The sequence below is a fragment of the Mustela nivalis genome, assembly GCF_964662115.1.
Source record: "Mustela nivalis genome assembly, chromosome: 3".
Lineage (NCBI taxonomy): Eukaryota > Metazoa > Chordata > Mammalia > Carnivora > Mustelidae > Mustela > Mustela nivalis.
Window position 1 is genome coordinate 138,610,318 of NC_139022.1, and position 25,644 is coordinate 138,635,961.

The following is a 25,644-nucleotide window of genomic DNA, read 5'->3' on the forward strand; positions in this document are numbered from 1 at the left end:
AATCCATCAGGCAAATAAAGTGCTCAGCCTCAATTTTGTCTCGATGTTCTGTTTCTCAACAAAGCTTTGGCGACTGGTTGGAATTTGGGGGGAAATGTCCAGATCAGGGAATTGGAAGCTCTGACTTCTGGCCCTGAGTGGCCGTGTGACCTTGGCCAAATCCCCCTACATTCTCTAGATCTCGGCCGGGGTCTGAGCACTGCCCTAGGTTCTCCTGGCTAGGCCCTTCTTGGCCCGTGACATTCTAAGTTCCAGGAGCGAATGAACTTGGGGGGTGGGGTTGGAGGAGGGAAGGCGGGGCGAGTCGGATTGGCCTCTGCGCGCCACGTGTCCCGCTGGGGAGCCGCCCGCTGTCCTCCCGGCCAGCCCAGTTCTGCGGCTGCTGCTACCGCTGGGCTAACGGGCTCTCACCCTACGAGCTCCTCGTCGGCGCCCGCGTCTGCCGGTTCGCTACAGGAAGCCTCCGCCGCGCGGTGAGTGGGTTGAGGCGGGAGAGGGGACCGCATCAGGGGACCCTCCCCCCTCCTGGGGGCTGCAGGGAACGTGGGGACCAGCGATAAACGCCCAGTCATCGCCGACCTGTGCCTCCCGCGGGACTCCGGGGTGGGGCGCAGGCAGGTGGCTGGCGCGGGCAGGTGGGGGACCGCAGGGGCGGGAACCCGAGAGGGTCGCTGGCTGCACGTGTCTGGGGGAGCGCAGTGGAACCAATCTAGGGCGGCGGGAGCTGAAGAGAAGGCTGGGGGGATGGGAGGGGAACGGGGAAGGGGAGTGGAAGGGAGGGCACGGGGGGACGGGGCTGACTCTGGCGCGGGTGTGGTCCAGGGGCCGGGGGCATTCGGGCGGAGGCAGCGCTGGATGCTGGCCGCGCTTTGGCTGGGGTGGGAGGCTGGAGAGACTTCGAAGACCTGGGGTTGGGGGCAACCGGACTAGTGCGGGGTGGGGGGGGGGAGTGGGGGCGGGTCTAAGGACCGCAGGGAAGGGTGTGGGTGAGGCCTAAGACTGAGGCATGCAGGAAGAGGCAGACCCTCCACAGTGGCTTGTGTGTGTTGGGAGTGGGGCTCTCGGAGTGCAGACCCTTGGGGGACTGGCTTGTTCACACCCCAGGAGACCACCTCTCCCCTTTGAACCACTGCGGGCCTGATCAGGGACTCGCAGCTGGGCGCTCAGGGCATATGCCCCACCCTTCTTCCTGCTCCCCGGAAGCCCAGTTTAGGCCTTCCCGAAGCTTAGGTCTTCAGATAACTCCCAAAATACCAGCAATAGACTGAAGTGCCCCGAATGCAATCCCAGCTCCTCCATCAACCTGCAGCTGTGACCTTGAATCAGTTTTCCTTCTCCCTGTCTCAGCGTATTCCAAGTCCGGAGCTGATAAACCCAGCCCCTCTCCGTGGAAATGATGGCTGTCGTTAACATTGATTTACTTGTCAGCTGCAAGGAATGATTACAGATTTGGGAGGTCTTCATTACAGACTTGCCAAGCCTGGGCTATGCTGGTAGGCCCTGTAAGGGGAGTGGAGGGGTCCTTTGGGAAGAGAATCTAGCCTCTGCTTCCTTCCTAGCCCCTCCTTTTCTCTAAAGCCCCGCGGGTCTTCTCTGACTATTCCAAATTTGGACATATGGCTCCGGGGTTGGCCAAAGGACTCGGGTTTCCTCAGCCTGCCATTTTTTTCACTCACTTCCCCCTTCTGCCGCACCCAAAGCGCACCTGAAATTGCTGACCCCACTGACCCAGAAGGGATATCCTGCCCTGCTTTGCCCTTCCAGGTGAATGACCCTTCCAGCTGCAGCTCCCACAGACCGTGCCCTTCTGGCTGGCAGGCCCTGTGCCATGCAAAAGGGCACTGGCCTGCGAGTCCTTGGAAAGCAGAGTTACTGTTCCCGGTGCTGGAGGGGTCCTGGGGCAAGGTTCTTCCCTGCCTGGGCCTTGGTTAACCATCTGTATTAGCAAAGGCTGCTGAACCGCCTGCCCCTTCCAGCACTGGCACTCTAGGATTCAGCTGTTCTAAGACTTAGGATTCTGGGAGTTGGGTGGGGCTGGGGAGGGAGGCCGAGGCCTGCATCCCCCTCTGCAGCTGTGGCAGTCACTCATCCATCTTCCTCTGCCTTCCACCCTTTGTTCCCAAAGTACTGGCTGCTTGGATTCAGAAACTATTTGAGGTTTCTGGGTAAGGGCAATAGCTCTTGCTGGGGCAGAATGTGGATACCAGTGTGCAGAGGAGGGGGTTGTCCTGGGGAAGGGCGGGGCCTCACCTGTGGGAGCGGACCCCGGGAAGGGGTGGAAGAGGCTCTGCAGAGTTGGGGAGCTGCCAGCGCTGGGAGCATCCGCACTGCAGCACCCAGCAGGAGCCTTGGGCCACCTGGCTCCAACCCCCCTGCCCCGCCCGGCGTGGGTGGGTGGGCACACCCACTCCCTCTAGGCCTTGGTTCCTTCCTCCCTAGAGGGGCAAGAGATGTGCCCAGGTGCACAGCTGGTAAAATGAGTTGGGGCTGCATGACTCCTCATGTTGCATTATTCTAGGACTTTCTGGGGAGGCCCAGGGGTATCACTTACCCTCACCCCACCCAGCTTCTCCAAGATACTTCCTGGGTGGGGACAAAGTGCAGGATGTGGTCTGTACCCTGATTTCTAAGCATGCAAGTCCGAGTCTTGTCTGCACCCCTGCCACCCCCACCATGGTGGAGAGGAAGTCTGGGGGGAGGGGGGCGAGTCCTCTATGCTTGTAAACTTCTTGGCTTGGAATCCTGCCGCACTGCATTTCCTTTCTGCCTGGGGTTGAGAAGCTCCCACAGGGACTGGCTGTGGAGGAATGACTGTCTTTGGGTTCTTTGAGCCTCAGATAACCCGTCTGTAGAAAAGAGGATGAGGCTGGTCCCCACGTCGTAAGATTGTAAGAAGGCAGATGTGAGAGTGCCTTGTGAACTGCAGAGTGCAGGGCACCGAGAAGCAAGGGCTGCTCTTGTCCTCTCGGAAGGGTGTGGTGCTTGAGAAGGCAGGTGACCTGAGCCTTGGGTTCCTCATCTGTAAAATGGGTGTCCTGGGACCTCTTAAGTTATAATTAAATCGTAACGTCCGTTATTTACTGAACCTTGCAACTTGCCAGGCTGAACCCTTCATAGATTGGACACTGCTGCTGTGCCCATTTTGCAGATGTGGAAAGTCAGCCCTCTGAAGTTTAGGGGAGAAATACTACTAAATGCACGTGTGTTTCCCATGAGTCATGGCCAATTCCTCAGCTCTTGGTGTGTCTTCTTTTCATCTTCACCATGACTCCTCTGAGACAAGCGCTATCTTTATCTTGTTTTACATATGAGGCTGAGTACTTGCCCAAGGCCACACAGCTCCTGAAGAGCGGGTCAGGCTTCAGTCCCAGGAGGGGCGGTTCCAGCCCCTGTCCTGTTAGACATTACGCTTCTCTGTCTCTCACAAAAGTCACCGGAACAGGGATTCAAACCCCGGGCCCATCCACTTCCAAGCCTGGGGCAGCCTCTGATGATCTAACTGGGGCCTTGCCCAGCCCTGAGATCAATGGTTCTGGGTCAGGAGTGGGAAAGACATTGCTCTCTAAGAAACCCGAGTGTCTCCTGTCTCGAGCTGGAGGGGGTGTGCCCAGGCTCAGGGCCAGGAATGGCTTTTACCCGGGCTTCATCAGAGGCTAACTCCCCGAGGCCAGTGGGGCTGGTCCTGGTATCTTCCCGCAGGCTGGGGGAGGAGCCATCAGGAAAGGGGGAGGGAAGGATCCCCAACTTACAGGCCTGGGGCCTCTGAAGTCCAGTGCACACGTCCTGGGAGGGACTAAGATCATTTTCTGGGGTACAGGAAGAAATTATTAGGCCTCTTACTACATATGCTTTTAATCTCATGCTTATAAAATATATTTTTATCATGACGAATACTCACTATTTTTTCCGTGGTTACTGGTGGCACATAGGATCAAAAAGATGACAGATTACAGCAGCAGATTGCCAGCTTTGTGTGTGTGGGAGACTCAGCTGTCTCATTTTTTTATTCTATCCCCATCTTCTACCAATGAACATGCTCAGTAAGGATTTTGTTGAAAATTGAGCTCCTGCTTAATCACTAATTTTCTTTACCACATTGGGTAAATTGTACTTAAACCTCAAGTCATTGCCTCTCCTGGCTATAGAATGAGGAATAAAGCACAGTTTGAAGACCCCTAGACTGGATGTCCTTTTATTGTGTGATTCCCGGCCCCCCCCCACCGCAAGGGGTTCACTAAAGGAGCATTAAAACAACTCAGTGCATTTCACCCAACAATCCTTATGAGCCACACCCTGTAGTAAGGGGTGCAGCAAAGAAGCAGACACAGTAATCTTTAAGGAACAGTAAAGTCGGGGGCACCTGGGTAGCTCAGTGGGTTAAAGCCTCTGCCTTCGGCTCAGGTCATGATCTCAGGGTCCTGGGATATCATCGGGCTCTCTGCTCAGCGGGGAGCCTGCTTCCACCTCTCTCTCTGCCTGCCTCTCTGCCAACTTGTGATCTCTGTCAAATAAATAAATAAAATCTTAAAAAAAAAAAAAAGAAAGAAATAGTAAAGTCATGATTCAGAAGATAGAAAAGTGATCACGTGCCAAAAATTTTATTCTAGTCACTGACTAATGACTGGACAGCCAGATGTTCTGACCAGCTTGAAAGAGGATCAGTGGACACTTTTATTAAAAGGAATGTACAAATGGAGGCAAACTGGTTTTTCTGGTGGAAGGGGAGGGAGATTAATTGGACCTTCACCAAATAGAACACTGAGCACGTCTGTAAGAATTATTTTGCATTACCATCATTTACCTACAAATTACTGAGCTGTAAAATTGCTCAGACTGAAATCATAACCTGGAGAGGTTGAAGTCGAGATTTTTTTCCTAGAATACTTTGGAGGCAGGCAGCCTCCATCTACTCAAGGGATGATGAAATCCACAATGGTTGAATCCAAGCCAGTCAAAAGTGGGTGGTTTCTGAGTGCTCTGGGGGTTCAAAGGAGAGAGAAATCCCTTTTGGCTTCCTGGAAGAGTTGAAAGAATCACCTAGGAAAATTTTTAAAAATTGCCAAAGTCCAGGCCTCACCCCAGAACTGATGAATCAGAATCTCAGGGAGTTGACCTTATGCTTTGGTAGATTGGAAAAACTCCCCAGGTGGGATTCATGAAGCCAGGATGGAAAGCTTGATGCTGGATAGGCAATGCTGGTAGAAGAGGTTCTTGGCTTGGTGGGGCAGGGAAGGGGTGAAAAGGAAAGAGGGGAAGGCAGATAAATCAGGAAGGATGTCGCAGGCCTTCAGTGCTGAGCAACAAGGGCCTGCATTAAAGGGGGTCTCGGGACACGTGGGCAAGCAGTGACACAGCTCAAGTTAGAGTTCCCAGGGCTCCCCTGGGGTACAGAGGTCTGGGGGGGGTTTTGCATGACCTTCCATGTTATTTTTGATTTTTCTCAAATTGCCTTCCTGCACAGTCTGGTTTCACCCCCTTATACCCAGCATTTCCTCCCACCCTAAAAGCACGCTTTTCCTCCAATGCATGCAAGACACCTTCAGAGGACAAAAATGCTTCTTCTTAGGCTGGTGTTTTTGTTCTGTCTGATATTCCCTCTCTCCTCCATCGGCTTCATTCTATGACATCCAGACTCTTGCTTGTGCCCACCTATCGGCCTGAACCCCTAACATGTGTCTTTAACTTGATACACGCATCACACATTCAATGGGAAAGGACAAGGTTAAAAAAAACATTTAGAAAGTTGTAATGTTGGGGCGCCTGGGTGGCTCGGTGGGTTAGACCGCTGCCTTCGGCTCAGGTCATGATCTCAGGGTCCTGGGATCGAGTCCCGTATCGGGCTCTCTGCTCAGCAGGGAGCCTGCTTCCTTCTCTCTCTCTCTCTCTCTCTGCCTGCCTCTCAGTGTACTTGTGATTTCTCTCTGTCAAATAAATAAATAAAATCTTTAAAAAAAAAAAAAAAAAAAAAAAAAGTTGTAATGTTTTTGTCCTGCACACCCATGTCTCATTGTGCCCAGAACCCCACTAATCACAAGTGACTGGGATGACAGACGCCACCCCATATTAAACATTAAATGTGTTCCTGGACCAGATGAGTATTTTACCTGCATTAGCCCATTGAATTTTCACAGAAAACCTTATGAGATTAGCATTTTCTAGATGAAGAAACTGAGTTGAGAGAAATGACAGAACTTGCCCTAGGTCACGAACTAGGAATTTTCTGGAATTTTCAAATTCAAATTTGAACTCAGGCCCGGACTGTAAAGCCTACATTCTTTATTATGATGCCATGCTGCCTCCCTTGTAAATGTTTGGGTTTATCATAATAAAAACTACCATTTCCTGAGCCTTTACTTTATAATAGGCACTGGGCTTAGGGCTTTTCATCTGCTGTTTCATTTATTTCTCAGTGTTTTGGGATAATTTTTATGTGCATTTTGCAGGTGTGGGTACTAAGATTCAGTACCTAAATCACAAATGGGAGGGGGTGGTGCAGAGCTGTGACTCACAGTAAGGTTCAACCTCAAAGCCCATACCTCTTGCATGAATTAGCAAGACCTTTCCCCTGTCCAGTTCTCGGTTTCCCTAACTCTTTTTTTTTTTTCCTTTCCTTTTTTTAAATTTTTTTTTTTTTAAGACAAGGGAGTGGTTTTTTTTGTTGTTGTTTTTTTTAAAGATTTCATTTATTTATTTGACAGAGAGAGACAGTGAAAGGAGGAACACAAGCAGGGGGAGTGAGAGGAGGAAGAAGCAGACCTCCCTCCAAGCAGGGAGCCCGATGTGGGACTCGATCCCAGGACCTTGGGATCACGGCCTAGGCTGAAGCACAGATACTGAACGACTGAGCTACCCAGGTGCCCAGTTTCCCCATATCTTGCACTTGGCCAGCGGCAAGCCACATGTCCTGCCAGCTCTGGTGTTTTCTCTCCCCCAGAGCTTTCCTCCTGGGATCAATCTGGAGCTCCCAAAGGGGAAGGAAGGAAACATGATTGCTTGTGGGCTAAAGGGCTAAGGCAGGGGCAAGCCATGGTAGCATAAAGCTAGGAGACTCTACCCTAAAATGGATTTCTGGAATGATCAGCCACGATGAGCCCTCCTGGATAGGCAGGTCAGAAGAGGTTCAGGGTTTCTTGGAGGAGAGAGGCACAGGTTTAGAGTGGCCATGGCTGCCAGTCTTGAGAAGCTATTTCAGCCAGGATGATAAAACTTGCATATTGGATAGGGGGAGGTTTGGGGGAAGAACCCTCCTGGGACTGATATCCTGAGATTCTGCTGTGAAAATCCATGGTTAGAATCTATAAAAAACTTTCTCATCCACTCTGGATATGCCTGAAGAGATAGTGATATTATCCCCATTTTATAGATGAAGAAACTGAGGTCCAGAGAGAGAACCTGACTTGTCTGAGGTTACAGACAGATTGGGAACCACACCTAGGTCTTTTTCTTTGGCCTCTCCCTAATGTCCTTCCTGTTGCAGCCAATGTCCACAGTTGCGTGGGGGCTTTGGACCTGGGGCTCGGAGGCACAGATACTGGCCATGGTCTGGGCCTTGGCAAGTCACTTACCCTCCCTGAGATGTCTTTACCTCATCCAGAAAGTGAGGGGCCTGATGTAGTAGTGGTTGCTTAAAGGGACGCCTGGGTGGCTCAGTTGGTTAAGTAGTGGATGCTTAAGAAACCCTGGGATTCTGAAACATTGTACATTAAACTTTTATTCAGCCAATTTGAGAGGTAGGGTCTAGGTTGCTCTGAGAGAGAACAGAGATCCTTGTTAAGCCAGGTAAACAGCACCGCTATGATTAGTTCCAGAGTTTTCCTGAGTCCACAGAGCCTACAGAGGTCCCCTTCCCTCCCCCCCACACCCCTAAACTGCAGTCTCCACATCTAGTTCTGGAAGAAGCTTGCTTTCTGTGTATATACAAGACTGTACTTACATGAGGCACATATAAACCGCTCTCTGAGCTGAGAATATTTTCCCAAAGACTCAGAGGCCCTTCCTCCAAGCTGTCTCTCCTTGAAAAGGAGCTCTTGTCCAGACAGACCTGGGCTGCAGCCAGCAGCTGAAGTTTCCAGCAACAAGGCCAAAGGAAAACGCTTCCAGTGTGGAGGTGCAGGAGACAGGCCTCAGCCCTCCCTGCCCATGGGACTTCCTGGGCCTCCTTTGGTCCTTGTTGCTGTGCTGGACTTGGGGGTCTCTCACAGCCGGCCCACACCGTGCCCCAGGCAGGGAAAGCCGGAGCTGGCTCCTGGCCAGACCCTGTGGTAGATGTGGTTCCCCATCCCCTGCAGGGGGAGTTTCCACTTTCTGGTGAGAGTTGCACATTTATACAGAGGGGCCCCTGGTTGTCAGGGAAATAGCAGTGTTTCCTCCAGCTCTGCTGGGGTTGCAGGCAGATCTCTGTCCTCTGCTATTCCTCCTCAGCCCCACCTCCTGTCTGTCTGTCTGCTGACCACGATATGGGGACTCACCATCAGGCACTGGAGCTACGGGCAAACACAACAAAGCCGGGTCAGAACTTCCCACCAATACAGTGAATGCCTAGTGTCCTGGGCTCTGCCCTTGGCATAAGTTAATGTCTCATCCTCCAACAGCCCTACAAAGCAGGAAAGGGCAAGCCCCAGTTTTGTCCATGAGGTGACCTTGAACTCAGAGATGAGCAATGTGTTCAAGGTCATGGAGCTAATAAGTAACAAAATGTATTTGAATCTAGTCCTGTCCATCTGACTCCAAAACCTGTCTTCTCCTTACTGTGTTGCACCGTCCCCAGCAGGATTATGGGCTGAGGTCAGGAAGGGCCAAGTTCACCTAAGTTGTTTTTTTTGTTTTTTGTTTTTTGGTAGTGGGATATGTGGGGAATGGAAAGCATTGAGCTGAAATGCCACCCTGGTTTTCTTCTAGTTCAACTCCTTGTAGGTCTTACTGAATAAGCCAGATAGAGTTCATTATTCTCATTTTTAAAAAGTAATACAGAGACATGGTTTAAAAAGATCAAATGGTACCATCCCGACTGAAATGGAAAGGACTGGCCCGTCTTTCTCCTCTTGTCTCAGGAGAATGGCTTCACTTATACCTTTGCCTTCCTGCTGGGCGTGCTCACCCGTCTGGGCCCCTTTTCTTCCCATTTCCAAGCCAGTGACAGCCCTTTCTCCATTTCTTTTTAGGTGTAAGACACTTGTTTATTTCTTCCCTCTAGATCCTGTCTCCAACAACAACCCACCCCCTTTTTTTTTTTCTTAAGATTTTATTTCTTTGACAGAGAGACACAGCGAGAGAGGAAACACAAGCAGGAAGACAAGGAGAGGGAAAGCAGGCTTCCCGCTGAGCAGGGAGCCCAAAGTGGGACTCGATCCCACAACCTGGGATCATTACCTGAGCTGAAGACAGACGCTTAATGACTGAGCCACCCAGGCATCCCTTCAACATCCTCTTTGAAAGCTCTTATCTCCTGTTTGTCCTCACAGGGAAGAATCCAGAGCCTTTACCATGGCCTCAGGCACTGGTCCCATGCCCCCATTCCCTGCTGCCCCACTAGCCATACTGAGTCCCTTGACCACCCCCCGCCCCAGTAGCCACGTGGTTCGTGATCCTCTGACCACTTGGCCTAGGCTACTACTCCTTGTCACTCTCTTCTGACCAAGCGTTATCTTTTTCCCTTACTTTTTGCCATTTGTATTTGTTATTCTTCCCCATTATAGAGTAAGCTGCAGAAAAGCAGGCTTTTAAAAATCTCTTTTATTGATTTCTCTACCTCAGTGCCAGAGCAATGCCTAATCAGAGCAAATGCTCAGGAAATGCGCACTGACTTACCCGGAACCGGAAGCTAGTCCTTCAGATATTTGCAGCAGGTGGCCCAGAGCCCTTGGAGCATTCTCGTCTGTAGAAAGTTAAGCCCAGGCTTCTGGAACCCTTCCTGGTGACTTAGCATAGAGCATGTGTGGTGCAGATAGCTTGGACTCTGGAATCTGCACTTCGTTGAATTCAGTTTTAAGCTGTGTGACTTTGGGTAAATGCACAACCTCCCTGACTTCCCATCCTCCATTTCCTCCTCTAGGGAAAGGAGAAATCTGATGCTGGGAAAGATCACCGTGTGGATTAAGTGGGACATGTGGGAAAGTGCCCTGCATGGCCTGGAAGAGTCATGTGCTCAGTGGCCATGCCCTGTCTCCCTCTCAGTTCCCAGTCCCTCTCTCATAGTGGTGTGAGTGTCTGGACCAGGCCAGTCTCTCCATTGTCTTCAGAAAAATGCATCTAGCCCCAAGGCAGGTCTGGGTGTAATTTAACCTAAAGGGCTCGGTGCAGCTGGAAAGCAGCAGGGGGAGCATACCTTCCCTTGGGAGGTAAGAAGGATGAGGAAATTGGGGGAAATCATGGAGGGAACCAGATCTCATGGGTCTCTTTCTTCCCCACAGTGTTCCCTGCTGCAGAACCTGAGACCATGGCCAAACCAGCACAGGTAAGGAGCATCTCCCCTCCTGGAGGCTGTGGTCTGCCTTTCCTGGGCTCTTATAGTCCCTAGGTCTGCTCTGCAGATCTCTGGTACCTTTCTCTAGAAAGGAGCAGGACAGGTTCTTAGGCTTTGTTTGCTCCCGTTACAAGTCACACCCTTTTCTGTTGCAAGTGCCCAGTGACCACACACAACATCCTAAGCAGAAGAAAGAGATGTGTACTGGCTTACGTGACTGACAGTCCAGGGCTTCAGGTTTGGCTGGTTCCAGGGACCCAGTTGATATTGTCAGGATTCTGCCTCTGTGAATGGAACTTACTCTGGGTGGCTTCCTTTGTGGGTGGTCCTTCCCTGATTTGGGACCCCAGCCAGCAGCCACCATGGAGGAAACAATATAATTTATGTACTTTATATCACTTTATAAAGTGATTCCAGGGCAAATCCTAGGTTTCGTTCTCATTGGCTGGACTGGTGGTGACCTGGATTCAGGTGGTAGAGTTGGTCCTACCTGAACTGCATGGCCTAGAAGTGGTTCCCCAGCATGAGAGGGTTCTCTCTGCTTTGGAGCTGGAGGTGTTCCTTGTCACATGCATCTGGAATTAAGTTTCCCTGCTTAGGACACCCCCGTCTTTCATGCTGCAGGACCACTTTGCTAGGCAGTAGAAATGGAGATGTGACAGAGCTTTTACTTTTGGGTGTGGCCAGGATCAGGTTCTGTCCTTGCGCAGAGCTGGGTGTCCTGTGCCAAGCTTCACCTGAGACTGACCCCTGTTGGCTTGCATTAGAAAAGGAGATCCGGCTGCTACAATGCTGGGATGGCGAAGGGAGAATGAAACCAAGGGACGCCTGACTAGGCCCCTTTTGCTCCTCGCTTCAGTCACAGAGCTACTGGCCATGGACGTAATAGAAATACTGTGTGATCTTGGGAGAGTTCATTACCCTCTCTGGGCCTCTGTTTTCATGACTCGTCACCCAGTGAACAAGGGCCTTAAGGATATCAATCCACAATTTTTGAAGAGCACAGTGTGTCACGTGACGCAGGATCGGTACTCAAGAGTCCCCTCCCTATCACCCTCTGAGGAGTGTCCTTTGCACAAGTGGCCTCTCTGACCGGGAGGAGAAAGTGTTAGTGGTTACGGGCAAAGGTCCAAGCCATAGCTTGCTGTTCCCCATTTTCCGTATGTAGTCATACCGCAGCTACTTCCTGGGAGGACTTCAAAGTGCAGGGTTCTGCAAGACCTGAGTGGCCAGAGCAGATCCTGGGAGAGCAGAGGGGCCCGGACCCAGGGTGTGGGTCTTTGCAATCCTGCTCCAGTGTTCCCAGCCATACTCAGGCCTGGCTGACCCGTGGTTTCTTGTTGCCACGGACCAGGGGCCTGCAGGCAGTCTGCAAGCAAGAGTCCCACGGTGGCAGGGCCTTGGGGTTCCCTCATCCCATGAGATGAGCTGGAATCCCCCACACACGGCACCCCACCCGTGCCCTGGCGGAGGCTATAAGGGAGCTACGTGGGCATGCGGGTGGAGGAAACGGGGAAAGGGTCCTGGAGAGTTACTGGGGGAGAATAGGGAGCTGATGTGCTCTGGGGGGAAGGGGATGCTGGAACAGATGGCCAGAGAGGAGAGGGTGTGTTGCGGGGGGGGGGGGCAACAAAGGTAATTTGGCACGCTGGGAGTGCAAGGGTTTGGGCAAGAGAGGAGTTTCCCAAGCCAGGGAGTCTGAGCAAGGTCTTCCTTCCATTCTTGAGCTGAAGTTGGTATCCATTGCTTCCAATTATGGACACCCCAGTTCTGCATCTTGTGCGCCCCTTTCCCAACACGTCCCCATGCACACATGCACAGAATAAGGCACTCCCTCTTTTCTCTGCTCCAGATCACCCCCCAGTTAGTTCTGCTGTGTTAATGGTGCTCTTCTCCCTGTCTTTCCTTCTAGAAGAAGGGAACTGGGGACCCACAGTTGTGACAAAATAGTGTGGGGACAGAAAGGTCCCAGATGCATGGCTCTGCGGCGTTCATGCCACAGGGATGGTCTGGGGTGGAACTTGCTGGGGGCATGAGAACACTGGGGACCGGGCAAAGGGGCAGGCGCTGGTGCCCAGAACTCCAGCCGCTGCAGAGATGAGGGCCCAGTCAGGTGTGATCACAGGAGCTCTGAGGAGGCATCCTGGCCTGGCAGCCAGCTCTCAGGAGAGGCCAAGGCTTCCACTCCCGCAACAGCTGGGATGGGTCCCAAGACCTCAGAGCCCCAGGGCCCAGGCCGCTCACCAGCTGGCAGCAGGACCTGCTGAATATTTCAGGGTGGAAAGTCCCTTCTGTGCTCTCCCATCCCCGGGGCCATGGCCATGGTGTCTAATGCCGGGATCCTGCCTGCGGGAGGAGCACAGGCCATCTAGGTGAGGTGGAGAAGTGGGGACACAGACTTCATCAGGTTGGCGTGAGGATGACTGATCGTGGGAACCCAGGCCTGGGTGATTTGAGGGCCTGTCTCTGTGCCTCTGAATGTGACCAGTGCTAAGGCCCCCCCATGTCCGCCTCTTCTAGTAGCTGTGATCCCGAGGGCCCCTGGGAGAGTTGATTATCCTTATGCAAAGACACACCTGGGAACCTGGCCTCGCTCCTCACTAAACCGGTCTCGAAGGGAACATTTGGCTCCAGCTCCCTGTCAGTCATTCCCTTCCCCCTGGAGGACATGGCCTCATCTTTCAGTGGCAGTCCTGGCCCGGCTGCCCGCTGTGGAAGGAGGGGCCGGCTGAGGTGGAGGAGCAGCAGTTGTTGGGGGGGGAGCTGGCAGGGAGCTTGGCCGGCTGCTGAGGCCTCGGCCCTTCCACCTTCTCCTCTTCTCGTTCCTTCCTGGCAACTTGGAGTCCCACGGTCTTGGCGACCTGGGGTGTCTGCACCGAGCGCTGAAGAATCTGCGCTGAAGAATCTGGGCGGCCTCCCCGATGTTCTCGCCTGCTCTTGCCTCCAGGGCTTGACTGTGCTGTTCTCTGCATGAAGCCTTCCCCCTCTCTGCTGTTCTGTCCACTGCCCCCTCCTTCGGGGCCCCCCGCTGTCACTCGTCCTTTAGGACTCAGTGTAGACGTCCCAGCCAGGAAATCTAATTCATTCTGCTCAGAATATACTTGGTCATTCATCCATCCCTGTGCCTGTCCCTCTGGGAAACATATTCAGTGGGGGCTTGGTTGTGCCAGGCTTTGTGCCAGGAGTTGGGAGGCATCCGTGAGCAAGACAGACAATCCTAGGGCTTTCTAAAGGGACTGACTCTTTTCTGGTCTGGGTGTTTGGCCTGCGTTTCTCCTGTGTCCAAGGGTGCGATCGGGTTGCAGGGGACTCACGGATGGCGGGAAGAGGGCCGTGTCCTTTTTGGTCACCCGCCCTGTCAGAACTTTAAATAGCCACCCTGCACCCACGCATGCATACCTCAGAGGAGCAGCAGCTGCAGACAAACCGGGGGGCAGCCACACGTCTGGCCAGGTCCTTCAGTGTGCGCACCGGGAGACTCAGGAGGTGGTTGGAGGCTCATCTTTGCACTTGCTTCTTACCCCTTTAAGGTGCACTGTATGTGGGCCACCCCAGTCCTGGCCCCCTCCCCTAGCCAGAATCGGCCACTGTTTTCCCAAATCACCCTGCCTCCATCTTAGGGTATCAGTGATGAGTTCTATGCTGATTTGTGTGCTTGTCTCTCTCCTCTGGGTTCAAAGCTCATGAAAGACAGGGGCAGGTCTTCTTTCTTCCTGAATCTTCTGCCCTTTGCATTGGAGCTGGCCCAGGCTGAGCACCCTTCCACCGTGCCATGGGTTCTGGCATCCCCAGCCCTCCTAGCTCTCAGCCCCTCTCCCAGCCCCTTGCTTCTCTGGGGTCATGTAGCTGACCCACATCTGACTTCTCTGTGAACCAGCCCATTGTGCATTCAGATTCAATGTCTGAGATACTCTTGCCCTGCCTCTCCTCCCTTTCACCCTGAAGACCCAGCCAGCTTGTCCTCAGATGCCAGCTGCCAGCTCAGTTTACCAGGCCCAAGGGGCATTATCTTTTCTTGGCACTGATTCTGAGGGTGGCTCCGGGCTTCCCTTGGGCCATGACCTCACCCTCAGATGCCAGTGGCTGGAAGGTTGCTGGAGCTGGAGAGCAGAGGGGACTGGGCCAGAGATCTGGGCTCTGTGGGGCCCTCAGCAAGACGCTTTCCTTCTTTGGGCTCAGTTTCTGTGTTTTTGTGATACAGATAATATTAAGTGCTTCTGCAAGTTGGAATCCCAGTAAAGGAGGCAAAAGGGCTTTGTAGACTGTAAAGTGCCATAAAAATATGAGGAGCTCCTGTAACTCTTACAGGGATCATTCCTACCCCTTGCACTCAGCCTGGCTTTCTCCTCCCTCCTGGGTCCTGGGAAGCTTGTACTGTGCTGTGGGCTGGACAGAGCCACCGTCCCACAGGGCAAGGGTGCAGTCCTCGGGATGGGCTGTGGCAGGAGGTCCAGGGAGAGCTGTCCCTACCCTTGCCTGGGCTTCCTGTAGTCAGGGCTTAATTTCGGTGGAAGGGAACTCAGCCTAGACTCTGCCTATTGCCAGGGCTGAGAGTGTGATCGGGGGGTTGGGGCTGGGAACCCCGTTTAAGGCCATGGTCAGCGGCTTACCTTCTGCTTTTTCTCTCCCCAGGGTGCTAAGTACCGTGGCTCCATTCACGATTTCCCAGACTTTGACCCCGGCCAGGATGCTGAGGCCCTGTACACCGCCATGAAGGGCTTTGGTGGGTGCTCAGTCACCAGCGTGGGGGCGTTCCCCCATGGGGGCCCAGCCCAGAGCCCGTCTGGGGGCGAGGGTGGGGATAAGGTGTGGAGATGGGCTCACTCATTCTTTTGTCTCCCGTTTTTACTATTTTTCATCATTTTCTAATGAAATATTCCAGACCAACCCAAAGGTCTAAGGAATAATAGAAGCTTCCCCTGCAGGCCTGCCACGCAACTTGACAACTAGCCCATGCTTCCTCATGGAGTTGAAAGCTCCTTGGAAGGTCCCCTCCGGAAGCTTCAGTCCTGCCTTCCCCTTGGGGGGAACTGTTAACCCGAGCTTGATGCTGATGATTCTCTTTTATTTTTCTTGTTGTTGAAAGAACCCTATCTTGGGTGTTAAGATGCCTGGGGTTTTCTAAGCCAAGTCTCACTGTGAAAGTTGGAGTGAGTCCTTGCTGCTCTCTGGGACTCATTTTCCTAACAGGTCTGATGAGGGGCTGGATCACAGGCCCTCTGAGCCCAAATGCTGTGGGTGCTGTGATCCTTCTCAGTCGGGGCTTGACCGGTCTCCATAGATCCTCCGCCACCGACATCCCTGCCTGATGAACAGAGAAGGCTGGTGCTGAGGACGGCAGGGAGCAGCCCTGGTGGGCTTCCTGGAGGCTGGTTGGGGGAGGGTCACCAGTGCCCTCCTGTCTTCCAGGCAGTGACAAGGAGGCCATCCTGGAGCTCATCACTTCTCGGAGCAACAGACAGCGCCAGGAGATCTGTCAGAGCTACAAGTCCCTCTATGGCAAGGTAACCATGGCGACCCCGGGGCAGGTGGGGCGGGCCTGTGCATTCATTCAGGGTCTCTCCTGTTGTATCCTCATTCAGCCTCTGTGCTAGCCAGGCCCCATTCAGCCACAGATACATCCATGGTACTTGCTGCGTCCTTGGGCACTGGCTGGGTGCTGGTGCCCACAGGTGAATGGGACCTGCGAGGTGTGCACCCGTGGATTTCCAGATGGTGGGAGAGACACCCCATAAGCAAGGGAACAAACAGTGCTGTGGGGAGAGGCCCGGTGCCATAGGCTTGCTCCTGCACCGCCCTCTGCTCATTACATAGCTTTGGGCAATTTCCCTGACGTCTCTACGCCCATTTCTTAGGGTTAATGAGAGCCCATACCTCCCAGACTGACACTGCCATGGGCTTATGTAGCCTGGTGCCTTATAGAGCAGGTGCTCTTTAAATGTAATTCTTATCCTAAGTGCTCCTCCTCTTTCTCCTCCATCTCCTTCTCCCTCCCCACCCCTGACCCCCGACCCAGGACCTCATTGCTGACTTGAAGTATGAGCTAACAGGAAAGTTTGAACGACTGATTGTGGGTCTCATGAGGCCACTTGCCTATTGTGATGCCAAGGAAATTAAAGATGCCATCTCGGTAAGGAAGCATGGGTCTGCGTGTGTGTTGAGTGGGGGTGTGATGTGTGGGGCAGATTCTGGTCTCTGCAGCAAGTACTCACAGAGCGCTGCTGTAAGAGGCTCAAACCCTGTCCCAGAGGAGTGCCACGGTCTCCTTCAGATGGCCAGATGTGGGACAGATGTTGGCGGGAGACAGACCTCAACGCAGCAGCTTCCAGCCCTGAGGAAGCAGGATATAGGGGCATAAAGACAAGTTGTGCCCAACACCCCAAGGCCAAGGGCATACTAAAGGAGGGCAGGAGGGCAGGCTCAGGGTGTCTTGAGAGGCGTCACAGAAGATGAGAGATCAAGTCACACCCAGAAGCCCCGGGAAGGATTTGGTTGATCAGAGTGGGAGGGTCCTTCCAGCTGGGTAAGAGGTCAGCAGAGGTGGTGGAGTGTGTTCAGGTCAGGAAGCATGGCTAGCTCTGGTTGAAGGAGAGGGTGGCTCCCTAGCAAGTGGGGAAAAAGCAAAGCCCTTCAGTGCATCTGCACTTTATTGTCTGTAAAGTGCCTTGAGCTTTGTCCCAGATGACTGTTCAACATGAATTTACTTGCCATATTGGTAAGTTTAATGATGTGAGAGATCGCCTTTTCAATCTCCTTGTGATTTTGGCAGAGCCACTGGCATCATTTCCATTTCACGGATGAGAAAACAGGGGCCCAGAAAGACATTTTTTTTTTTAAGATTTTATTTATTTATTTGAGAGAGAGACAGTGAGAGAGAGCATGAGCATGGAGAAGGTCAGAGGGAGAAGCGGACTTCCCATGGAGCTGGGAGCCTGATATGGGACTCGATCCTGGGACTCCAGGATCATGACCTGAGCCGAAGGCAGTCGTCCAACCAACTGAGCCACCCAGGCGCCCCAGACATTTTTCTGATTGTATTTATTTATTTGAGAGAGAGACAGTGAGAGAGAGCATGAGTGAGGAGAAGGTCAGAGAGAGAAGCAGTCTCCCCGTGGAGCTGAGAGCCCAATGCGGGACTCGATCCTGAGACTCCAGGATTATGACCCAAGTCGAAGGTAGTTGTCCAATCAACTGAGCCACCCTGGCGTCCCCAGAAAGACGTTTCTTAATGAAAGGTCAAAGCAAGCTGCTGGCAGAGGCAGGACTAGAACCTATGTCTTCTGAGTCTCAGGGCAGCAGCTCCAGTCTGGTGCCCGAGAGCTGTGGTAGGGGCACCCTGAGTGTTGGGAGTGTCATAGCTCTGGCCACTCTAGGAAGGCAACCCATGGTTGCTGGTGGCCTCCCATCCCAGCCCTGATTCCGATGTCCCTTCTGTTCTCCCAGGGTATTGGCACCGATGAGAAGTGTCTCATTGAAATCTTGGCTTCTCGGACCAATGAGCAGATCCACCAGCTGGTGGCAGCATACAAAGATGGTGAGATGGGCAGGAGGGGCCATTCAGGACTTAGCTATGAAATGAGGGTAATTCCAAGAGTAGGGACGCTAAGGCTACCCATCCGCCATCTTTCCTCTTGCCCTCTGATCTGTCATTTCTCCTTGTCAGAAATAGCTGCTCTGTGCAATGTTCTAGGTTCTCAGAATATGGTGGTGGGCAGAACCCATGTAGTCCCTGCCTCTTCGAATGTACAGATTAGTGAGGTAACAAGGGATACAGACAATACGCAGGTCAACACAATGATAACGCATTGTTACACAATGAAGTAACAAGAATCAGACTTTAATTCTGGAGGACGTTCTCCAGATAAGTGTGTTGGGAGGGAATGAGGAGTCCGTTGTGTAAGGAATAGGGAGAAGATCCTGGCAGGCAGAGGGAATGGCAAGCCCAAAGGCCCTGGGGCAGAAATTAGCCTAGTAGCTAGTGTGAGGCCAGAGTGGTAAAGGGCAAGGCAGGATCACACAGGGCTTTGCAGCCCAAGAGCAAGAGGCGATGCTTGATTCCAAGTCTAGCGGGAAGCAGGGGAGCCTGTGATCGGAGAGGGCTTTAAAAGTCACCCTTGTTGCTGTGGATTGGAGAGGGAGGGGGAACAGAAGCAGGGGAAATAGTTAGAAGGCTCTAGCCACTGTCCAGGTAGGTGACCACAGTACCTGGAGTAGGATGGCACAGGTGTGGATGGAGGAAGTAGACAGGTTCCATCTCAGTGTGTCAGGGGTCAGTGCAGAAACCTGTGAGAGTACATGTTGGGTCTTTCCGTGACAGCCCGGAGCCTGGATGCTGGGATCATACTGGGGACAACAGGGACCTTTATCCTGGATCCCTGAGGTCTCACGGGGATGGGACTAGAGCTTGTGTTCCTTTCCTGCAGCCTATGAGAGAGACCTGGAGGCTGACATCATTGGTGACACCTCTGGCCACTTCCAGAAGATGCTTGTGGTCCTGCTCCAGGTTGGTCCACATTGGGATCCTCCCGGAAGTTCCCTACCAGAGTGCGGGCAGAGGGCCATGGGTACCATCTGCCTCTTGTCCCAGACAGGGTGGCCTGTGAGAGGTTCCTTGGTGGCTCCTCGGGTATAAAGTCCTCCTCAGCTGTGGCTACTCCCCAACTGCCCATTTATCCTTGAACTTGAGATGTTTTCTCTCTCTCACCTGGGTGTGGAATCCGAGCATGGAGGGGTTTGCTGTGTCGCCTCTGGTTTGTGCAGGCAGGTGATCCACATATCCCTTTGCACACATCTCTGCTCTCTTGTGCCCAGGAAAATCTTCCCGTGACCTCCATCCTCTCTTCACACCCACCCCTCCCCCTCCTCTCCAGGCCTCCCTCCCACCATTGCTTCCCCAGCCACGGCTGCCACGGCTGCCACGGCTGCCACGGCTGGCACGTCCACGAGTCACCCGCAGGGATGTGACATTTCTGGGGCTGCCTGCACTGCGTCTCCCACAGCCAAGCCCTGCGGCTCCTCCCTCCCATCCCCAGAGACATAAGAAGGACCATGAAGTCAGGGCTGCAGACTGGTTTCCATTTGCCAAGCTGGTTTTTTTTTCTCCCTGGTTTTCCTACACAATGTTTTTTTTAAATATTTGAGTTAGTTACTAACATTTAAAAATGGGGAATTTTTACTCAAAAGCCAGATTTCTACATTCTTTAGAATAATGGAAAGTTCCGGCACCCGCAGGCCTGCATTTTGTATGGCTGCAGAGCGTTGGAAAACATGACCCACCCTGCTGCTTCCCCTTCACCTGCCCGGCTCCCCGGAAATTCTCGCACTGAGCAGTTTCAAGCCCAGGTCCAAGGACCACGCTTGTGGGAAGCTTTATATAGGAATTAAGCCACTTCTCTGTTTCTTTCACTTCCTCTGCTCCCATACACAGTTGACCCCAGCTGCTCCCAGGTAGTTTTCTCCATTGCCATAGCAACCCATATCCCACAGTAAGCAGCTGGGGGATTACTGGAAACAGCAGGAATGGGCAAGTGTGACCTTTGCCCCCAAGTTCAAAGTTTTGGAGAGTTCCAGCTCCTTTTCAACATCTAACACCAGGGCGGCAGTGCCACAGCATGGATTGTGAATGTGCGGGCTCTGTCTTCTGAAGCTGTGTCCCCAGGAGAGCCCAGGGGATTCATAGTCCAGAGGAGGAGGAGAGAAGCGTAGGCCTGACCCGTGCCCACGGAAGCACGATGCCCGCTTGGGCTGGCCCCATCCTTTGCGAGTTCCTTTGTTGGATGGGGCACTGAGCCTGGGCGGAGCAGCAGAAACACCAATAGCATTGTGTGCCTTCACTGCTTGTGAGCTCGGATCTCAGGGCCCAAGTCTCAGATCCTCCCTGCTGAGTTTTCTGGGTCAAGGTCTGTGAGCCCTCAGTGGAACGCCGGTGTGCAATCTTTTTAGCCCTGTAGTATCATTTTCCATGGGCATCGTGAGCCATACCAGGACCTGTATGGGGTCCTGTTCTCAGTACGGGCTCTGGCTGGCTCTGGGATGGGGCACCTAGAGGGACCTTGGTCATTCTCAGGACTCTCCCCTTTGTTCTCAACTCCAAGGATGAAGGGAAAAGCCAACAAACCCCATGATTCCCCACAAAATAGATGCTTCAGTCTTGATGTAGTGGCAGCTGAAGTCACTGCTCCAAGACCCGCCTGGGCCACCATACTTTCTCTACTGTCCTGTTTTCTCCCTGGTATCCACACCACTCCCATCTCCCTGGCCCTGGTATGTGAATCCCGTGTCCCTGTGTTTCTGCTCAGGGAACCAGGGAGGCGGATGATGTTGTGAGCGAGGACTTGGTACAGCAGGACGTCCAGGTAAACCAGCACTGACCAGGGGCTCTTGGGGCACAGCAAGGGAACCCCGAGAGCTAGTTGCTTGGGGATCCGGGGAAGGGCTGGGGGCCGAGTAATTTGCATCAAATACCAGAAATAACTGACTCATGGCCAGCGTTTTATACAGTGCTTTGTTGAAGAAAGGACTTAAATTGTCTTTCAAAGGTACGCAACATATATAAAGTTGGTGAGATATATTTTGGAGCTTTTGTCATTTGTTCCTTTATTCATTCAGTTAACTAATATGTGTTGAATACCTACTATGTGCCGGGCACTCTGCCAAGCACTGGGGGATCACTACTGATGAAAATCACACAGTACCAGGAGAGAAAGGCATATATTAGTCATACAAACACCGTCTCTAGGGATATAGCATTACATTCAAGGTGTTTTGAGCCCCACTGTGTGCATGCAACACTGCAAGGGTAGATACAGAGAATGCTAAGACATAGTCCCTGTCTTTGAGGAGCCCATGCCATAGTGGGAAGACAGGCTTATAAAGAAGTTGTTATAACATACAGTGGAGCAAAGCAATAGAGAAGTAGAAACCTATGGGAGCCTAGAAGAGGGAAGGAGGGGAAGAAAGAGGACTCCACCTTGGGGACATCAGGAAATGCTTCAAGAACAAACGGGACATTTAATCTGGGCCTTGAACGTTGAGTTGGAGTTTCCCCAGAAAGAAAGGAGGGTATACAGGTGTATGCAGAGGTCCTGAGGCTACCAGTTACTCGTATGTTCAGGGATTCAGCAGCAGCTGATTCGCTTGGCCAGCAAGTTCTGTCTCCTTTCCATGAAGTCCTTCCTCTTCCCCTTCAGGACCTGTACGAGGCAGGGGAACTGAAATGGGGAACAGATGAAGCCCAGTTCATTTACATTTTGGGAAATCGCAGCAAGCAGCATCTTCGGTTGGGTAAGTTCCAGAGAACAAGGACCTACAGCTGCTCCCCTGGAGTTGTGCCAACGATTCCATTCTTTTTTTCCTTTGCTACTAATAGAGCAGGGTAGTTACTTCACCTACAATGCAAGTACTAGTCCTGATTTTATTAGATAGTGGTTTGTGTAGTCCCTCAGGAAAGTCATTGACAGGATGCTCAACCTTCCCAGCTGAATACCTGCTTCCTGTTGGAGTGTGATGTACACATAAGTCCCTCACGTCATACATGGCCTAGCTGCATGGTGACTGGTGGTGTGCTTGACCTCCCTGCTGGCCAGCTCCTCAAAGACCAGCCCTGACTTCATGGTGGGCACTCTGGTCCTGGCCTCCCCTTCTGAAGTCCTGGCTTCTCCTGCCTTCTGGGGCACTCTCAACACCCCTGTCTCTCTGACTCAGTGTTTGATGAGTATCTGAAGACCACTGGGAAGCCAATCGAAGCCAGCATCCGAGGAGAGCTGTCTGGGGACTTCGAGAAGCTGATGCTGGCTGTGGGTATGTCCTGACCTTGCATTCCCAGGGGCTTTGGGGGATTCTGGGATTCTGGCCCAGGAACAAGAGCCCAAGAATGGGAAAGAGGGATTACATGATCTGGAGGCAAGAAGGAGAAAATCGGATGTGCAGTGAGTTCTGCGGGTTGGCCAAGGCCACATGAAGTCAGGGAGGCAGGGAGTGGAGCCTTGGGGGGCTGACTTCCTGTCACTCCCTCCTGTGAGATAGAGCAGGCGGGGCAAGATAGAGCTGTGAGCCCGGGCCCAGAGGAAGAACCAGCAGGACAGCAGACTTGTGTGGGGCCCATACCACATGCGGGGTGCTGTGTGGAGTGTTTAATCTTGAAAAAAGACCCAGGAGAGGGGCATGATCTCCACTTCACAGATAAGGAGACCGTATCTCGCAGAGGCTATGTCACTTGCCAAGGGGTAGTTCAGTCATGACTTGGGGTATCATAGGCACAGGGCACACCAGGATCTAACTAGTCGGTTGGTCGACCCAAGATTCCAACCCAGGACTTCTCCCAAATCTGCTCTTGACTTGGGACAAGTCTCCTGTCTTCTCTGGGCTTCAGTTCCCTCATCTGATAAATGGGGGTGGGGGTGAGGCCCTGCCTGACCCAGAGGCCCTCAGAAGCTCGACATGGCAAGAGGCAGTCTGTCCGAGTCTGGGGAGGGTTGTGTGCGTGTTTCCTGGGGGAGAGCTCTAGCCCCAGCCTCCTCCTCCTTCCCGGAGCTGTCCCCAACCCACTCTGCTTTAGGCAGTCAGGTTCTGGCCTGCTCTCCTAGCAGGATCCAAAGTGACGTAGCTGCCGATACCCTTGTGGCCGCAGCAGGACGAACAGAAACACCCCTCCCAGCTCTACCGCAGGTGCTGCCCCCCACCTGGGCCTGCTCCCTGCCAGCCCCCCAGCCGACTAGAAAGACGAAGTGGGTCTTTAAGAGGCACAGCCCACATTTCACCAGCCCAGTTCCTGATTTCTCGAAGTTCTGGATTTGTGTTAAAGGGGGTGGCGCCTTGGGTTATCAGGAGCCTGGATCCATCCTGGGTTTGCCCTTCGTGGTCCCTAAGGGGTAGGAATAAAGAAGGGGTCAGGCCACCCCAACCCATTCCGAGACAGCTGGAGTAACTCCGCCTCTCCTTCCCTCTTCCCAGTGAAATGTATCCGGAGCACTCCAGAATATTTTGCGGAAAGGCTCTTCAAAGCGATGAAGGTGTGTGTGGGGGGGGGGGGGGGGATCAGTGGGAAAGAGCTGTGGAGGGGGTCTCTGCCCATCCCCATGGGACTGTAGAGACATTCTGACAAGTCTGTAGGGCCCACTGGCCAAAGAGAGCCCTCAGGGGATTGACTACAGGAGAGAGTGACAGCCCTTTTTCCAGGCGAGCTCCTGGGCTTGGGTCACTGTCCGGGCGCACGCCTGCCCACCCAGATACCTGCTCCCGCCTCGTGATTGATAACAGGGTGTTATGACAGCTCTCACTGAACCCATCCAGCCAGAGGAGCTAGAAACCCACATGTTTCAAAAATATTAATTGACCAGAATGTTTCTGTACAGTGGATGTAGATTAGACCACTTTGGAAGATACTTGTCGTTGTCGGCTAAGACTCGCAATGTTTACCCCTGTGACCCAGCGATTCTACCCTAAGCATGTACATGAGAACAGTGATTCCCACTGTTTTGCCCACAGGACACACAGAAACTGATGATAGTTCTGTAGCACAACAGGACCCATGAATGCAGAGGCCACAGACCCAAGGCCCAGGAGCTCAGGCCTTCGTGGCGTCAGTCGGCCATCCCAAGGGCAAGGGAAATATGGCCCATTCTCTTTCAGAGGGAGGTCGGGCAGCTCAGCCCAGGAGAGAAGGTTCCTGTGTGCATGCATTCCAAAGAATGTGGCAGTTTCTTCTAAATTTTTTACAACCCAGTGTCCATCAGGCGTAGCAAAAGAAATAAATGCAAAGTGGTTTGTTTACAGTGTTCCAAGATATCTAACCATAAACAATCTGTACTTAGAGTTATACAGTTATGGTAAAATTGTCAAGGAAACCAAGGATGGACCTGACGTATGAAAGGAGGAAGGAAATTAAAGCAAGAGGGACACAGGGAGCTTCAGGGGAAAGGCAATGTTTTGTTTCTTTTGTTCTTAATTTTAATGTGCTAGCACAAAAATTGTATTTTTCAACCAGCTGGGGGCTGTCAGCCGTCTGGCCTCCTCTCAGGTTCCTGTCCCCCAAACCCACTTGTCTTCCAGGGCCTGGGGACTCGGGATAACACCCTGATCCGCATCATGGTCACCCGCAGTGAGCTGGACATGCTTGACATTCGGGAGATATTCCGGACCAAGTATGAGAAGTCCCTGTATAGCATGATCAAGGTGAGCGGAGCCAACAGGGTACGGAGAGGAGCGGAGGGCTTGGGAACCACGCCTAGGAGAAAAGAACAGTCCTGAGGAGCTGGGAGCCTCTTGGGAACCCCAGGAGCCCCTGCCTCATGGCACGTTCAGGGCACGTGAGACAACTCAACAGAGAAGCAAATGTCTGGTGGTGCTTATGAGTCAAGAAGCTCAAAAGGAAGGCGGACCTGGGTCAGGAAGGGCACGCGGGCGGAGTTAAGGATGAGGACTCCATCCCAAGGGCAGTGAGCTCAGGCTGCAGAAGTCAGGGTAGAACTCTTGGCCCCGGGCCACGTGATCTGTGATGACTACGATGTCCAGCCTCTGACACTCGGCCAAGAGACACATAGAGGGTTGGGTATTTTTCTTTTTGGGGGTGGTGAGTGAGATAAAGCTGTCTGAGTTCAAGCTATGTTCCTCGAGTATTATAGATATTAAATGCAACAATGGTTCATGGGAAGTGTTTGGAAAAAGCTAGTGAAAGTAAAGACAAGGCAGCCTGTTGCCTTCAGAATTTCTCACAGCCTTTAATTGGTTAAATCCATCATGAAGCTCTGAGAGAGGCATAAAATACGCTACATCCATTGGTCTGGGTTTGGCGTTTCCTGGTGTTTTGGTTCATGGAACCCTATTTCCATGGACTATTTCACATGGGGGTGCTGGGCTGGGGATGGTCAGAGAGTAGAAGTGTGCTGGGGCCGGCTCCCATGGGCTCCACGTTCAGTGAAATCCTATGGGTAGCTTGAAAGTATCCCTGTTGGATGTGTTTACACCACGGAAATTGGCAGATATTAGAAATTAGGGCTTTTTAACCTTCTCCCCTCCCCGAGAGCTGGTTGTTCAGGACTTGCCAGCACACCACTGCTTGGTGGTCTCTGCCACCCCAGACCAGAGGAGAGTCAGGATAGCCTTCCCCTATTTTGGGCTCTGCGCAACCTCCCCTTATCCGAGGGGAGCGCAAGGGTGAGAGGTTCCATTTCTCTGTCTCACTT

General features: G+C 52.7%; 1 protein-coding gene across 6 annotated transcripts in view; it reads left to right on the top strand.

Annotated features, from left to right (window-relative positions):
* The first annotated feature begins 271 nt into the window (after positions 1 to 271).
* ANXA6 (annexin A6) overlaps positions 272 to 25,644 on the top strand; it is a 46,930-nt gene continuing 21,557 nt past the window's right edge. For 3 of the 6 annotated variants that reach the window (XM_082726211.1, XM_082726209.1, XM_082726213.1), the window contains exons 1-12: positions 10,057 to 10,198; positions 10,410 to 10,453; positions 15,095 to 15,185; positions 15,872 to 15,966; positions 16,479 to 16,592; positions 17,906 to 17,996; positions 18,886 to 18,965; positions 20,761 to 20,817; positions 21,652 to 21,745; positions 22,166 to 22,261; positions 23,414 to 23,472; positions 24,512 to 24,634. In XM_082726211.1, the coding sequence (XP_082582337.1) occupies positions 10,436 to 10,453; positions 15,095 to 15,185; positions 15,872 to 15,966; positions 16,479 to 16,592; positions 17,906 to 17,996; positions 18,886 to 18,965; positions 20,761 to 20,817; positions 21,652 to 21,745; positions 22,166 to 22,261; positions 23,414 to 23,472; positions 24,512 to 24,634 (918 nt within the window). In that variant the 5' untranslated portion in view covers positions 10,057 to 10,198; positions 10,410 to 10,435. Of the gene's footprint in view, positions 474 to 10,056; positions 10,199 to 10,409; positions 10,454 to 15,094; positions 15,186 to 15,871; positions 15,967 to 16,478; positions 16,593 to 17,905; positions 17,997 to 18,885; positions 18,966 to 20,760; positions 20,818 to 21,651; positions 21,746 to 22,165; positions 22,262 to 23,413; positions 23,473 to 24,511; positions 24,635 to 25,644 lie in introns of those variants that run through there. The other 3 variants (XM_082726212.1, XM_082726210.1, XM_082726208.1) reach the window with 3 other exon arrangements.